Source organism: Apteryx rowi, unplaced genomic scaffold (genome assembly GCF_003343035.1).
Source record: "Apteryx rowi isolate R43461 unplaced genomic scaffold, aptRow1 scaffold_307, whole genome shotgun sequence".
In the NCBI taxonomy this organism is placed as follows: domain Eukaryota; kingdom Metazoa; phylum Chordata; class Aves; order Apterygiformes; family Apterygidae; genus Apteryx; species Apteryx rowi.
This window is the reverse complement of record NW_020449497.1, coordinates 994813-1008624: the sequence shown is the minus strand read 5'-3', so window position 1 is coordinate 1008624 and position 13812 is coordinate 994813. Positions and strand designations below refer to the sequence as shown.

At 62.6% G+C, this 13812-nt stretch overlaps 1 protein-coding gene across 1 annotated transcript in view; it reads right to left on the bottom strand.

Moving 5' to 3' along the window:
• Positions 1 to 4412, bottom strand: part of RAP1GAP2 (RAP1 GTPase activating protein 2) — a 53713-nt gene extending 49301 nt beyond the window's left edge. Inside the window, exons 1-2 of the mRNA XM_026070263.1 lie at positions 4283 to 4412; positions 2172 to 2207 (exon numbers count right to left, since the gene is read on the bottom strand). Of these exons, the coding sequence (XP_025926048.1) occupies positions 2172 to 2207; positions 4283 to 4326 (80 nt within the window). The 5' untranslated portion in view covers positions 4327 to 4412. The remainder of the gene's footprint in view (positions 1 to 2171; positions 2208 to 4282) is intronic.
• Between the last annotated feature and the right edge of the window lie 9400 nt (positions 4413 to 13812).

Below are 13812 nucleotides of genomic sequence, written 5' to 3'. Positions count from 1 at the left end.
TTTTGCTGGGCGCTCAGGGATGCGCTCGAGCGACCCCACGGCCGCAGCTGGGGTGGGAGGCGCAGGCTCCCCCGTCTCCCCGGGCATCTCCGTCCCGGGCAGCACAGGCRCCTGCGGGCACAGGGCCGCCTCCGCGCGCCCCAGCTGCTGCAAYGCGCCGCGGGAGCGGGGCCTCGTCCGCCCCTTCAAATAAACGCCCGAGTCCGCAGGGACGTGACGGGGGGCTTGGTGGCACTGGACGGACGCCCTCATTCCCGGCAGCCCCCCTGCCGAGAGCCCTCCGGCCCCCCCAAAGCCGCTGCTCAGCCAGGTTTGGCAGCATTTATGAAGTGTTTAAGCATCCTCCCTTAGCCCTGCCTTTGCATGACTGCTTTCGTGTCTGTCATGATTTGCAGATGTGCAAAACCCAGTTTCCCCATGAGAACTTTCTCTCTGAGAGCTTTTGGGGGAAGAGAAAAACAGCTACCAGATCCTTATTCCTGCCGAGAGGAGACAGCCGATTTGGTCCTGGACACAAGCAAAGCTAACAGCACCGGGTGGGGGGGGGGGGAATGAGGGGCCATCTCATTGCTGAGCACAGAAAACGAAGCAAGCCCTCGAGCTCGCACAGCCTCGTTTTACGTCACATCAGCAGTTTTGCACAGGTGACGGTGTCAGCAGCAGAGATGCCTTGCTGTGATCAAAAACGTGTTCTGGAAAAAATTAAAACACATCTTTTACTTGACCAAGCAGCAGCACACCCGGCGCGAACAGGCTTTGCGCACCACCAGGAGCAGTGCAGCGAGCAGCAGTGCACGGGCTGCCCAGCGTGGTGCAGGCTAACGAGCGTGCACGAGGCAGAACTGCTGCACGGGCCCCAAACCAAAGCACGGGATAAGGCAGCGTGCAAGGAACAGTGCAGCCGTTCTCCGCACCACAAGGAAAAAGAAAATCCACCGAGACCCCACCACCCCACGCCAGGCTGTAAACACCGATTTAAACTTCTCGTGAGTCCAGCAAAGCCCGAGCCGTGAGCTGAGCGACAGCATTTCTCCCGTGCCATTACCAGGGGCGTTTGCAGGCGTGTTCCAGCAGCGGCTCCCCCAAGGCTTCCTGCATGCTCTTCTGTTAGGGAATAATTTGCTCAAGTAATGATTACAAAGGGAAGCCGCATGAGCAGTTACCGTACACATTACCTCCAACTCAAGGGAGCCTGGGCCAGAATATTTCTATATTAAGCAGGCAGCTACGTGAGCAGCGCCGGGAGCCGCCTGCGCRCCTCGCAATGGAGAGCGCCGAGCCCGGGAGCCGCGGGAGCCACGGGAGAAGGGGGCGGACGAGGGGAGGCAGCGAGCGGCCCCGGCCCGCAGCGGGGCTGGCGGCCGGCACGCGGCCCTGACCGCGCTCTGCTCCGCTGGAGACCAAGGGCTGCTGGGGGCCACGTCCAGCCTTCGGGCAGCGTCCTGCAAGGGGCCAGCCGTGCAGGGCAGAGCCCTCCGCCAGCCGCTCGGCCCCAGTGCCTCGCTTCACGGGACGGACGGGCGAGCGACGCACGGCGCCTCCCAGGAGCTTCCCGGCGGACGGCCGATGATCGCGGGAGAGCGCGGCTGGCCCCGGGTCTCACACCACCTCCAAGSGGGAGCTCGGCTTTTGGAGAAACCTTGGGAAATGGGCCGCGACGCACACGGAGTTACTCCCCTTGTACGCCAGGGTACAYGGAGGGCAGGTGCAGCACCGGTGCCAGCGGGCGCTGCGGCAGGCGCGGGGCAAGCGGCCGCAGTGACGCTGCCGGACAAACCGCCCCCGGGCAAGGGCCGCCGCCGAGCGCCGGCAGGCTTCCCTGCAGCGAGACACCTCCGGACAGCGGGGAGCGAGGCAGCCGCCTTCCCGCGGGAGGCAGAGGAGCCCCGGGCGCCTGCCACTGTGCAAACACAGCAGGGCAAGGCTGAGGCCCGACTCGCCCATTGCACCGTTATTTCTAAGGGGGCGTGCTGGGCGAGTACGCAAACCGACCCGGCACATGCGCAATCACACCACGTTACGCCAAACCACGAGAAACCGCGGCGCCAGACCCACGGCGCGGCGCCGGGACCAGGCGGACAGCGCAGCTGGCGCGAGCGCGCCCTCCCCGCTCGCAGACCCCAGCATTTCGCAGGACRCTGGCTTTATAGCCTAGCGAGGCGCTCACTTACTTGATCTTCAGGCTGGCGAGCATCGTCTTGTCAATCCTGGGGGAAAGCAGAACAGAGAAGGTGTTAGCAGGCGTCTCGGGCCGCGTCCGCGGGATGCTCGCCGCTTTGCCCGTCCCTGCAACGTGGCACGCAGCGAGGCAGAAAGGCAACGCCCGGCCAGGCGCTCCTTCCTCAGCCCTTCGGTGCTTCGACACCCCGATGCGGGAAGCTGCCCCGTGCTCGCCCCAGCGCGTTTGCCTGCTGCTGCTACAGGCGTCCGCGAGCGCCCCGGGATCCGGGGACGATAAGCAGCGAGCTGCCTGCGCAGCTTGCCGCCCCAGCCCCGTTCTCGCGGCAGAAGGTCCCAAGTTACTTCATTTATTTGCTTGGCACTGCTAATAAGTGCCTATCTCCACAGAATCATTATGGTTAACACCATATTAATATTAATTAATGCAAGTCATTGTAACGGCTCAAAATGTAAAATGATGTCTTTTGGCAGTAATTGCAAATGCTATGTTTCTGCCACATGAAATTAATTCCATATCTTTAAAAAAAAGAAAAAAGCACTGTTTTTGCAGTGTGACCACAGCAAGCGCCACCAGGCAGCAGCAGCAGCAGCGTCTCCCCTCTCCTGGCAGCTCTACCCACCCCGCTCCCAACCAGCATGGGGCACCTCCGGGCACACGTACGGGCCCCGATGCACGGCCCCCTCCATGCATGCCCCAACCCCATCCCCATCCCGCAGCTGCTCCTGCTCTCGGCCAGGCACGTGACCATGCCTAAGAATAGACCCAGGGCACCACTATTATCACTTAATATTTAACGAGCCCGTCCACAGAGCTTGTTGATCATTAAACCGAGCTCAGCGTTAAAGCAGCCGGGTGCAAAACAATCTGCGGCCAGAGCTTTTAAATAGCTGCGAGTGGGCCGGGGGGCGAGCACGACGCCCCTCGCGGGCCCGGCACCGACGCGCTCCCGCACGGCCCGGCGGCAGGAAGGAAGCACCAGCGGAAAATCGGTTGGTGTTATTTTGCCTCAGAATAAAGAGGAGAAAGAAAGCAAGCGAGCTGCAAAACCTGCGCTTCGGAAAACCGCAGCCGCGCTACGGCCAAACCGCGAGGGGCTTCACCGGCACCCGCGGGGCGCTGCCCTTCCTGGGGTGGGGCGGCACGGGAGGGCTCGGCGCTGGAGCCAGCGCGCGGCACGCGGACGCGGCGCAGGAAGGGCGCGCCGCCGCCGCCGGCCGCGCTCGCYGAGCGGCAGGTAGCGCCGCGGCCGCAGGTCGCTTCCGCCGGGCAACGCCCGGGCGAGCGCTCCCACGGCAGGGGCACCCGCTGCACCCACGCTCCCACGGCGGGGGCACCCACGGAGTGCAGGCATCCGGGAGCCCCGGCCCCGCTGCAGCCCAAGCGGAGCAGCCCGGCTCCCGCGCTGTGGCGGCTGGAAGCCAATAGCACCGGGCAGCTTGTCTGGCACCGCCTGCACCCCGGGGCCGGCGTGCCAACGGCAGGGCTGGCCTGGGAGTCCCTTCCCCCCCCAAAGTGGCTGCAAATTCCCTAAAGAATGGCTCACAAATAAGTCCGAGCGCTTCCTTCCAGTTTTTAAACCAAGAAAGAGGACGCGCGCAGCAGACTGTCCAGGAACGCCAGCCGGGGCTCCCTGCGCGCTCGCCACCTCCCCGCGGGGCCTCGCAGGCGCTCGGCGCTTGCACCCGCAACGCTCCGGGCAGCTCAGCTCAAACCCGCCAGCCCAGCGGTGCCGCGGCCGGAGCGGTTGCAGGAGCGCCGTGCGCAGCRGGAGCCGAGCACCATGCATGCAGGAGCAGCCGGTCGAGCCCCCGAGCGGCCACTCCACCCTCCCGTCCCCGCGGCTCGGGTGCAAACGCGCCGCGCAGCCCGAGGACGGGCACGAGCCGCCTCGGCAGCAGCAGAGCGGGCAAGCGCAGTGAGGGCAGAGCGGGAGCYGGCCCTTCCCGGCCGCGCGCGGGTTTCGGCTCCCTTTGCGCACCGGGAAGGGCAGGGCAGGGAAGGGCTTTGCAGGCTGCGCCGCGGCGTTTCCTCCTGCAAAGCGCCGAGGAGCGGGGGGAAGAGGCGCTCCGGGCGCCGGGCAGGGAAGCAGAAGGCACCCACCAGCCGTAGCCGCCGAAGGAGACGCTGCGCTTTCGCTGGAACATGGTGGCCGCGCGGCAGGACAGCCCGGCCTGGCCGCTGCGTCCTCGTACTGCACCGGCAGGATGCAGCGCCCGGCCGCGGGGTCGGGAGGCAGCTGCACCGCCGGGCCACAGCCGCGAGCACCTCGCACACGAGTGCGTGCACACGCTCGCACACACCAGAAAAAAAGTCATTTCCTTTTTTCTCCCCCCACCCAACTCAGGCTTTTCGCAACCCTTTGTGGTGAATATCGTATTTCCCCTAAAGGCAGGGGCGGCATGCAGCATCCCGGGCTCGCAGGGCCGGGCTGAGCTGAGGCATCRCCCCAGGTGGACACCGGGCCAGAGCTCAGCGTTAACCGGAGCTCCGTGCCAGCTTCTGGCACAGGTTGCTTCCCCCCCCCCCCGAAATTGCTGGGGCTGCGGGCATGGCTGTAACCGTGTCGGGCTGGATGCTCGCTGGCGGAAAGCGGCATAAGTGCAGCTGCGACCAACCTGTAGGCGGCTTTCGCGGGAAATCCCACTGGATAGGGCCAAACTCAGCCTGATTTCACAGGGAGAGCAGCTCCCAGGGGATTTCTCCTGCTCCCGCTTGCCCCTGCCCATGCCAGGCGTGCTGGGTGGCCAACGATTCGCCCCGCGCTCGGCATCGCCCCGTGGCAGCTGCAGCCAGTTCAGTTTTCTCGCCCGGGTTCCTCTTCCCCGCTCAGTAAAACAGAAGTGCACATCTGCAGCCTGGCCACGACCGCAAGCACAACACGGCCCTTTACTGCCCCCGTTTCAAAGGTCCATTTAAAGGTAAACGCTGACTTATAGCTGGGTGTGAAAGTCCAGAAATCACCAGGTCCCCAGGGCTCATCATCCAAAGCACTGAAGAGATTTAGTAACTTAAACCACATTTCTAAAAAGCTCAGCAGCCTGAAAGCCAGCAAAAAGCTTCCAAGGACCAAGGCCCTCATACTTAGGCTATTTGGTTATTATATTTGATTATTTCTGACGCACAGCGAAATTCCCCCCAGTCCCACAGTCCAGCACATATGTGACTTAAGGCAGCTCCTAATCCAGTGCTCAGCACTTGTAGAAGTCAAATTCTGATCCAAATGCCCAAAACCTTTAAATCAGAAGACATTTGGAATCTGTCTGATGCCTGGAAGAGGGGAAAAGAAAAGCAGGATTTGGGGGGCAAAGTCACTGAAGCCCAGGGAAAAAGCTGGGACCGAAATCCAACTATTTCAACTCTTACTTTCCTACCCACAGTGACCTCTTCTTAAAGGGATGAAATATCTTGGAAATCCTCTGCATTTTGCATCTTAAGAACATTCTTTAGAAAACAAAACATGCTGCTAGCATGAAAGCCATAATTCAGGTACCATTAAATATACGGAGCAAACCTTGGCTTGGAGCAAGTTTGCCTCTAGCCTGCATGCTCCGCATTAAACCTTTCGCAGCAACAGCGGCGCGGTGTTATGCTCTCACTTCATCTTCCCCCAGGTCACGTCATCTCCCTTGCACTTACACCAGTTGATTTCTGCCCAGCACGACGGAGCTGCTCGCAGCTGCACAGCTGAGAACAAGAGCAGGGAGCTTCCCGCATGGATGCGCCCTGCGGTGCCGCGGGCCACGCGCAGCTGCACGGCTCCGGCGCCACCAGGACGAGTCCCCAGCAGAGAGAAACCACCAGGCGGGATGGCCTGGAGATGAGTGCAGGCAATGGGAAGCATGCAGCTATGGCTGGCATCACCCCAGAAACCATCTGGGGAGTAAAGGAAAACAGCCAGCTCTTTGCTTACAAAATCAACTCTTGCAGTGCCGTAAGCATCAACTATTTCGTCTTACCCTGCTGCTTCAGTCCCCGCGTGAGCTTGCTGACTTGGAGCAGTAGGAGGCGACATTTAAACAGACCTGGTGGGGATTGCAGCGAGGGACCCCATCAGGTCACCAGGATGCTGGCCCAGTGCCGCGCAGCCCTCGGCAGCCRTGGCTGCCCGGGGAGCTGCTGCACAGGAGCGTTGATGACATTTGCTCATCATCATTACGCCAGTGCCATAGCAGGTTGCCTAAGGATACGGGGCTGAGCCGTATTAGCAACTGGGGGAGGAACAGCCATCCTGGGGCTTTCCTAGTATAGGGGGAACCACCTAAAAGAAGGGACCACAGGATGGTTTAAGGCAGTAATCAGCTCCCGCAGCGTGCACGGTCCCTGGGCAAGACTCTCTGCACACCCCGGTGCTCTCAGAGATGCTGCTTGAATTAGCCAGCCATCAAATACCCCTTTAATTACAGGCTGTTACAATCAGTAGGTCAAAATTACTCCGGAAGGTCTTCATTACATCTTGTTTGCGTGACAGCTCTTCCAAGGGAATGAGAACGATCTAATATCTCCCCTCTTGATTTCAAAGGCCAAAAAGGCAGGATCTTGATGAAATAATGACGACAATTGTCCCGATTTCCCACCACGCTGGGAGGCCCAGCAGGCAGGAGCCCGCAGTAACCTGCRCCCACCGCGGTGATGTTTCCGGGGGAGCCCGTGTCCCCCGCAGCCCTGGCTGGGTGCAGAAGCGGAGCTCTCCTGGCCAGGCCACCCCAACTCAACAAGGGCACGCCAGCAAGGACAGGCCCCTCCGCAGGACCTCCGTAAGGCCCGAGGTCTCCAGGGAGGGAGCCCTCCTCCTTCTAGGTCACACTCGCTCCTGACACCAGAGTCCCACTTCAACTGCAGCTCCCATGGAGATGTGAAAAATGGCAACTGATCCAAGCAAAGCTTAAAACTGCACTGACGGCCCGATTCGAACACCCCAGAGAGGTCAGCGAGCGCTCTCTGTTCCCGTGGGTGTCACATCAGGCCCATAAGCATTTCTCTTTCCCCAGCATAACACGACCAGCAAGGCCTGCAGCAATGCCACCGCTTCTGGGACAAGGCTGGCAACGCCGTCCCACCAGGGACAGGCTGCTGCAGGGCGTCTGCCCACAGTCAGCTCGCCTGCACAGGAACGCATCCAGAAATAGTTTGTCTGCAATGACATTTCCTTGCTTTCCCTCTTCCCTCCAAGGTATTTCACACAGCTAGGCTCAAAACTGGAAGGGGAAAAAAAAAAGCCCTTCTCCCCTCAGAACAGACACAGCCAAATCACGGCCAAGCAGCCAGGACTCAGAAACCAACGCCTAGAGAAAGATGCCTCTGTGGTGCCATCTGCAAAGACAAAATTAAAATTTCCCAGGGGGTCTCCGACAAGGACAGGAGAGCACATCACCCTGACTTACACAGCAGCCTGCTCTGCTCCTCTCTGCTCCACAGGCTTCACCCAGCAAACCCTGCACCCCCGGCACCTGGCTTTAAAAACAGCCCCAGGGTGGTGCTCCCCAGTGGGAGGCAGCGGATCAGCGTGTTAACGAGCAAATTAATGCAAGCAAATTAATGCAATCAAGCCCTCCAGGAGCACCAGGCACCTGCACTGCCCAGGGTAGGCAGCAGGTGCCATCGGCTCAGCACCGCGGCCATCCCGTGGGAAGAGCAGCCGGCAGGAGATTCCTGCATTCTCCCACGGCTCCATCACAYGCGTCGTGAGCGACCACCCGACAAAAGAGTGGGAAAGGGGAGGAGAGAGCGGCTGCAGCAGCAGCAACAGCAGCGCGCTGACGACTGTGCGGCATTAAAGCTTAATGAGCACAAAGYGCTGGGCTGGGATTTTGTTGGCCAAGGGGAACAGACGCCAGTGCCGTGCCGGAGCCGTCCTCCACACTGTGCCGGAGCTGGCCCTGCCGTGGGGACGGCTCGCCCGCCCGCCCAGCACCCCACTCCCGCACCGCCCGGCTCCGTGGCCATCCCGTGCCGGCCGGTCCCGCGTCGGGTCTGCAGCTCTCAGGGAGACGGTCCGGGCGGGAGCTTCCAGCTGTGCGCAGGACAGCACAGGCCCGGCACAGCCTGAGGCCGAGGAGGGCCAGCCCGCGCGCCCTGCCTGCCGGGCAGCGGCTACCTCGCAGGTGGCACGAGCCGCTTCCCGCAGAAACGCGGGAGCTCGCGGTGTGGTGCGCAGCCCCGTGCAGAGGCGCTGAGCGAGCGGCCCCCGTGCCGGCGCTGCTCCCTCTCCCACCCTGCGCCATGCCGGGCRCCCGCTGCGGCTCGGGCACGCACAGCCTGGGAGGAGAAAGGAGGACGGGGCGTTGCTCCGATCTGCCGAAGCTGGCGCTCGCCCGGAAGATGATTCCCAAGCCCCCGGGCGGCTCCGGGAGCGAGGGAGGCGCGCAGCGAGGCGGTGGGCTGAGGCGGGCTGCGGGACGAGCTCGGAGGATTGCTCAGYGCCAGCTGGGTTCTCACCACACCTAACGGAAAAAATTCATCAAGCAGCGGCATCTGGGGCCTGGCGCTCTAAGAATAGCGGTAGGGGAGCAAAGCACGCAGGCTGCTTCCCTGCCTGCTAAGTATTACTATTTATCATGACGCTCTAATGAGCGCCGCAGCTTGCACAGGTCTCTGCTAATGAATCTATGGCAGATGCACTACCAAGAAATGGGGTAAAACTAGGCCAAGCACGTTTTCCACGGCAGCTAAATCATCCTGTGCCAGGGCAGGCTGGGACTAGCCAGCCCCAGGGCCGGCTGAGCCAGAGCACGACGGGGAACCCGGGTGCGCTTTGTGCTTGTGCACCACGGTCACGGCACACTTTGTGCACGCACCCCGCAGTCACGGCGCACTTTGTGCACACACCCCGCGGTCACAGCACGCTTTCTGCCCACACCCCGCAGTCACAGCACGCTTTGTGCACGGTGGAGGCTCATTCCTGGCCCCCTGCAGCACCAGGCGCTTCTCAGCAAAGTCGGCGCATACCGCATCTGCTGCTTCGAACCCGACAGAGCTGTGGAAAGGCCAGTTCGATGCCCAGCTTCTGCAGCAGAGCAGAGATTTGTGCAGAAACAGAAATTTTCGCCAGCTCTGAGCTGCTGCATTCAGGAGCCAGCGTGGGAGCRAGCCCTGGCCGGGGCTGCCCCCATCCCCGTGCACAGGGACCCCGCGGCACTGCGTCCGCACGCGGTGCACATGCGCAAAGCGTGCCGAGGAGGAGAGGGACGTCTCCGCAGCAGYGAACAGCCAGGCGCCGGGGCGAACTCCTGCCCAGGAAGGGCAGCGTGCTGCTTGCTCTGCCGCTCGGGCCAGGAGGGATCGATGGCACCATCAGCGTTTCGACACCGTGCGCGGCATGCCGAGGGCATTCATYGTCCCGTCACGAGCCTAAGGAAGGTCGCGGGCACCCAGCCATACCAGGTTTTGTCCTGGCAGGAAGAACATGCTGTGCATATTATCAGCCTCAACGTATAAAGCAAAGGAAAACAGCGTCTGCCTTAATTGTGGCTCRGTACGGGGACTGTTTGCAGAGGTGTTTTCTCCCCTCCGTGACGCCGCAGAAGCGGAATGAAGCAGACGCTCAGGGCCTTGAGCAGCCGCTTTCYGGGCTGGCTCGGAGGAGCTGGCTGCCGTGCGGCAGCATCGACCGGGAGGACGGGGGACAGGGCTTGTCACCCGGGACATGGTCTTCAGCCAAAGGGCAGGGAAGCACCGCAGAGCTCCCGGGAGAGCATCGCACACCCGCGTCCGTTGCAGGGCTGCCGGGACCCCTGCGAGCCTCGGACGCGGCGCTCGCGTCTGCTCCTTCGTCCCTTGGGGCAGGCGGCGAGAACCGGGGAGGGACCATCAGCACAGCCTGCTCATCTAAAACCCATTCGTTAGCCTCGTTAGGGAGGGCTCGACRCCCCAGGCGTAACTGTCAGGTCAGCCCGCAAGCAGAGCCAGAAGTGCAGGCTCCTCCGCACAGAAAGGAAGAGCGAATTCCCAGCAAAATGCTCAACCGGCCAGAAAACGAAGAAAACGTTGAGCTTGTGCATGATTGCGAGGAGGCTTCGCAGTGCCGCAGAGCGCCGGCCCTGCTGCAGCGGACGACCGGAGGAGGCCCGCTGCGAGCGCCGGGGCAGGCGGCGCCCCGAGGCCGGRCACCCGGCAGGGACCCGTCGCCGGTGCCCTCCTGGGTCCGTCCCTGGGAGCGTCTCGGCCGGCGCCCTAGCTGCCGGGGCCTGGCGCTGGCACAAGGACGGGCGTCCGAGGGACCGCGAAAGCACCAGCTCGGCATCAGGGGCGTCACAGGGACTTTGCCCAGCGAACGCCCGGGYGCGGAGGGGAGAGCCGCTGCCGGCGGGTGGCAGAAACGCAAACGCTGCTGCGGGATCGCTGCCGGGGAAGACGAGGCAAAGCCCTGCAAAGCCCRAGGTGGCTCAGCGCAGCAACTGCAATGGAAATCAATGTGTTTAACTGCTCCTCTGGCTGCAGTCCATTGATACTAATTTGTCTTTTCTTTACGGTATCGATCTCCTTGCTTCCAGGGCACTTTCAAAAGGGAGAGGAGGAGCGCTGGATCCAGCCGGTGCCCCGGGAACAAATCCCTGCTCTCCCGCCACGCCGAGTCAGCTCTCCCCGTTGCTCTGAAGCTCATTCCACAGGCAGTTTTTTCGGGAGCAAGACACAGCCCTTCGGGGCCCCGAGGACCCAGCACCGCAGAGGTGTCCGCGGTTGGGCCAAGCCCCGCGCGTGGGGCGAAGCGCTTTGCTCCCGGCAGCCCTTCACGTAGGGCCCCGTATCGGCAGGGTGGTTTGCAGCGCGCCGAGCACCTTCCGGCACGGCGAGACGCCCCCGGCAGCCACGGTTTTGGGCGCGCGCCTCCCACCCGGGCGCCCCATGCGGGGCGAAGCCGGGGCAGCGGGTTTCCCCCAGCGCCTCGCTGCAGGGCACGGGGATCTTGTCCGACCGCAGCGCTGCGGAGATACAGGCATCACAGGGACCTCCGGCCTCTYGCTAAATTATCCTTGGCTCACTGCGAATTGGAAACTCCTAAATTAAATGTGCAGAGCTCCCTGTTTCCTCGGGCCCCTCCGTCTTAGAGCTGCATCTTGCCAGAGAGGGGATGAAGCTCCCTAGAGAAACCTCCCCRTTAGGAAGAGCCTGCTCGACACGGCGATTTTCCTGCGCATTCCCCGCTGTTCCTCCCCACGCCAGGTCAGCGTGGAAGGGGGAGCTGGAAGCAAGCAACAGGCATCGCTCCCTGTGCACACGGGGCCTCTCCCGAGCATCCGCCGCGAAGCAGCAGGCTCTCATATAGATATCTATGTGTGCGTGCGTATGTAATACACACATATGATACGATATATTATATATAGCTAAATTGCTATGATATGATATGCCGAGTGCTCTGCAAGAAAAGCCGGTGCCTGCCCGCTGCCGCCACCGTCGCCATGGCTACCTGCACACCGGCGCTCAGCCTGCGCCGTGGCCTCGGCCCCGCGGCACGGCACGGCACGGCACGGCGCGGCGGCACCAGCGACAGGCAGCCGGGGGCACGCGGGGATGCAGAGAGTTTGGCCCCATCCCCGTGGCAGCGCAGGGAGGGGACGGGGCCGCAGCCTCCGGCAAGGCGGTGGGGGCACCAAAGAAGAAAAAGCGCTGTTTAAACTAAAAACCAGGGGTGGCAAACGGGGGGGTGGGGGGGGGGGAACCAGGGGTGGCAAACGGGGGGGTGGGGGGGGGGGAAGGACGGGCGCCAGATGGAGCCGAGGACGCGTGGCTGGACAGGAGGAGGTTTCTAAAGGCCGGCAGGTTTTCGGGAGTGGCCCTGCAGCGGCGGGCGCCGGGGCGATGCCCAGCTGCAGCGGCGAGGCGACGGCACGTGCCCTCGCGCCGCCGCTCGCAGTGGCCTTCCCTCCCGCCAAGGCCTCCCCGAGCACACGGGTGAGTCGGCGTTGAAGCCGAGGAGCGCCGGCCCTGGGCTCGACTTCGGCGGRGATCGCACTGAGTCAAGGCCACGTCGGTATGCGGCTTCGTCTGAATTTTGCAAACAAGACACGAGATTTTGACTCAGGCTTTTCGAAACCTCACTAAATCTGCCGATATCACCTATATTTCACACCATTTGGGGCGGTTTTTGCAAGATCTGTGCTACATCCAAATCAGAATCGAGAAACAGCTCTTTCTGCTTTGGCATCCAATGTGGAGGCAGCTGTTAAGTCTAAGCAGGGATGCATCTACCCCCGGGAAACTGCAAGGCGGTCTGGGGAGACTGGGCTGATTTTAGCTCCTAGAAACACTTTCTCTTCGTGATGCTGCTGTTCAGTCCCGCTCCTGTTTGCGCAGCGATGACAGGTCTGACTTCGGGTGCAGAAGAGGCGGCAGAAGCAGGGGGGCCCCCGGGCAGCCCCCAGGACCCTGCGACCGTGCAGGGAGCCGTAAGAAAGGAAGCGATAAAACAGAAGAGGAGGGGTGAGACAAGGATCAGCACAGAAGAGGAGCGGCGGTAATGGTACGGTGATCACGAGCTGCCCTTTGGGAGGAATCAACAGCAAAGGGAGAAAGAAACATCCCTGAAACCCGCTACACGCAAAGACCGAGTTTGCTGCCGGGAATCGCGCTTCTTGCAGGATCCGAACCTGGACTCCCGGCTGGTGCCAGCCCTCAACAAACTGTGCCATGCAGACCGACGTYGCCTCCCTCGCGACGCTAAAACAAGCAGCCTTAAACAAAGCAGCGGAGTGCGGCGCGTGCAGGCGGCGAGGCCGCAGGGCGGCCCGGCAGGCTTGGCGCCGTGCCCCGGGCGCAGGGCACGCCGGCGGCAGGCAGGAGGGCGAGCGGGCGATCCGCTGCCTGCTCCGGGGAGGCGGGCAGCAGCCCCCGTGCAGCGCGGTGCAGCGCGGAGCGGAGGGGGAAGGAGGGGAGTGGAGGGGGCYGCCCCACGGCAGCGGAGGCACCCGCCGCAGGGACCCTTTTCCTGCCCGGCTTCTGTCAAACACAAAAACCGGGGGTGCCCCTCAGCCAAGAGGCGCCTGCTGAAGGCAGGATCGTGACCCCGCTCAGAACAAGCACCGGCACCCGAGCACCCCCGCAAGGCACAGCGACACAGCGCCCCAAAAACACCTCTGGAAGTTGCCTCCTTTGAATTTGCAGAATTTAACGGCAGTGCCGCCCGCAGCAGCTGCCGCAGGCCGGCGCACGGTCGCCCGGCGCTGTCRGGGGGACGCTCCCCCTCGCGCAGAGCCGACATGCCCCAGGTGGTCCCTGCGCGTTGAAATACGGGCGGCGGAAAGGAGCCCCGCGAAGCCCCCCCAACAGCGGACCCCCCAGCTGTGCCGCACATCTGCATTCGGACAAGCCTGCCGGGAGAGAAACAAGGGCACGCGGGGGCTCCCGGCTCCCTTTGTTAAAGGCTTCCTCTGCATTTGTATTCTAGTCCCCGCACRCTATTCAAATGCCGCCGTATATTGTGGCTGCGGTTCGGATTTAGCAAGAGTCAGAAGCACCTTACCTTGGTTTCCTTGCTGCTGTCTCTGTGCAGAATTAGCACTTACATCAGCGCCGGGCAAGCGCCGAGCGACGCAATTCCTCCGGCCCCGGCAGCCCCCGGCGGAGSGGCAGCTATCGCATTGTTGCTTGTGCAGGACTGCGCGTCTGCCTGCGCCCGGCTGCTGCTCCAGCGCGCC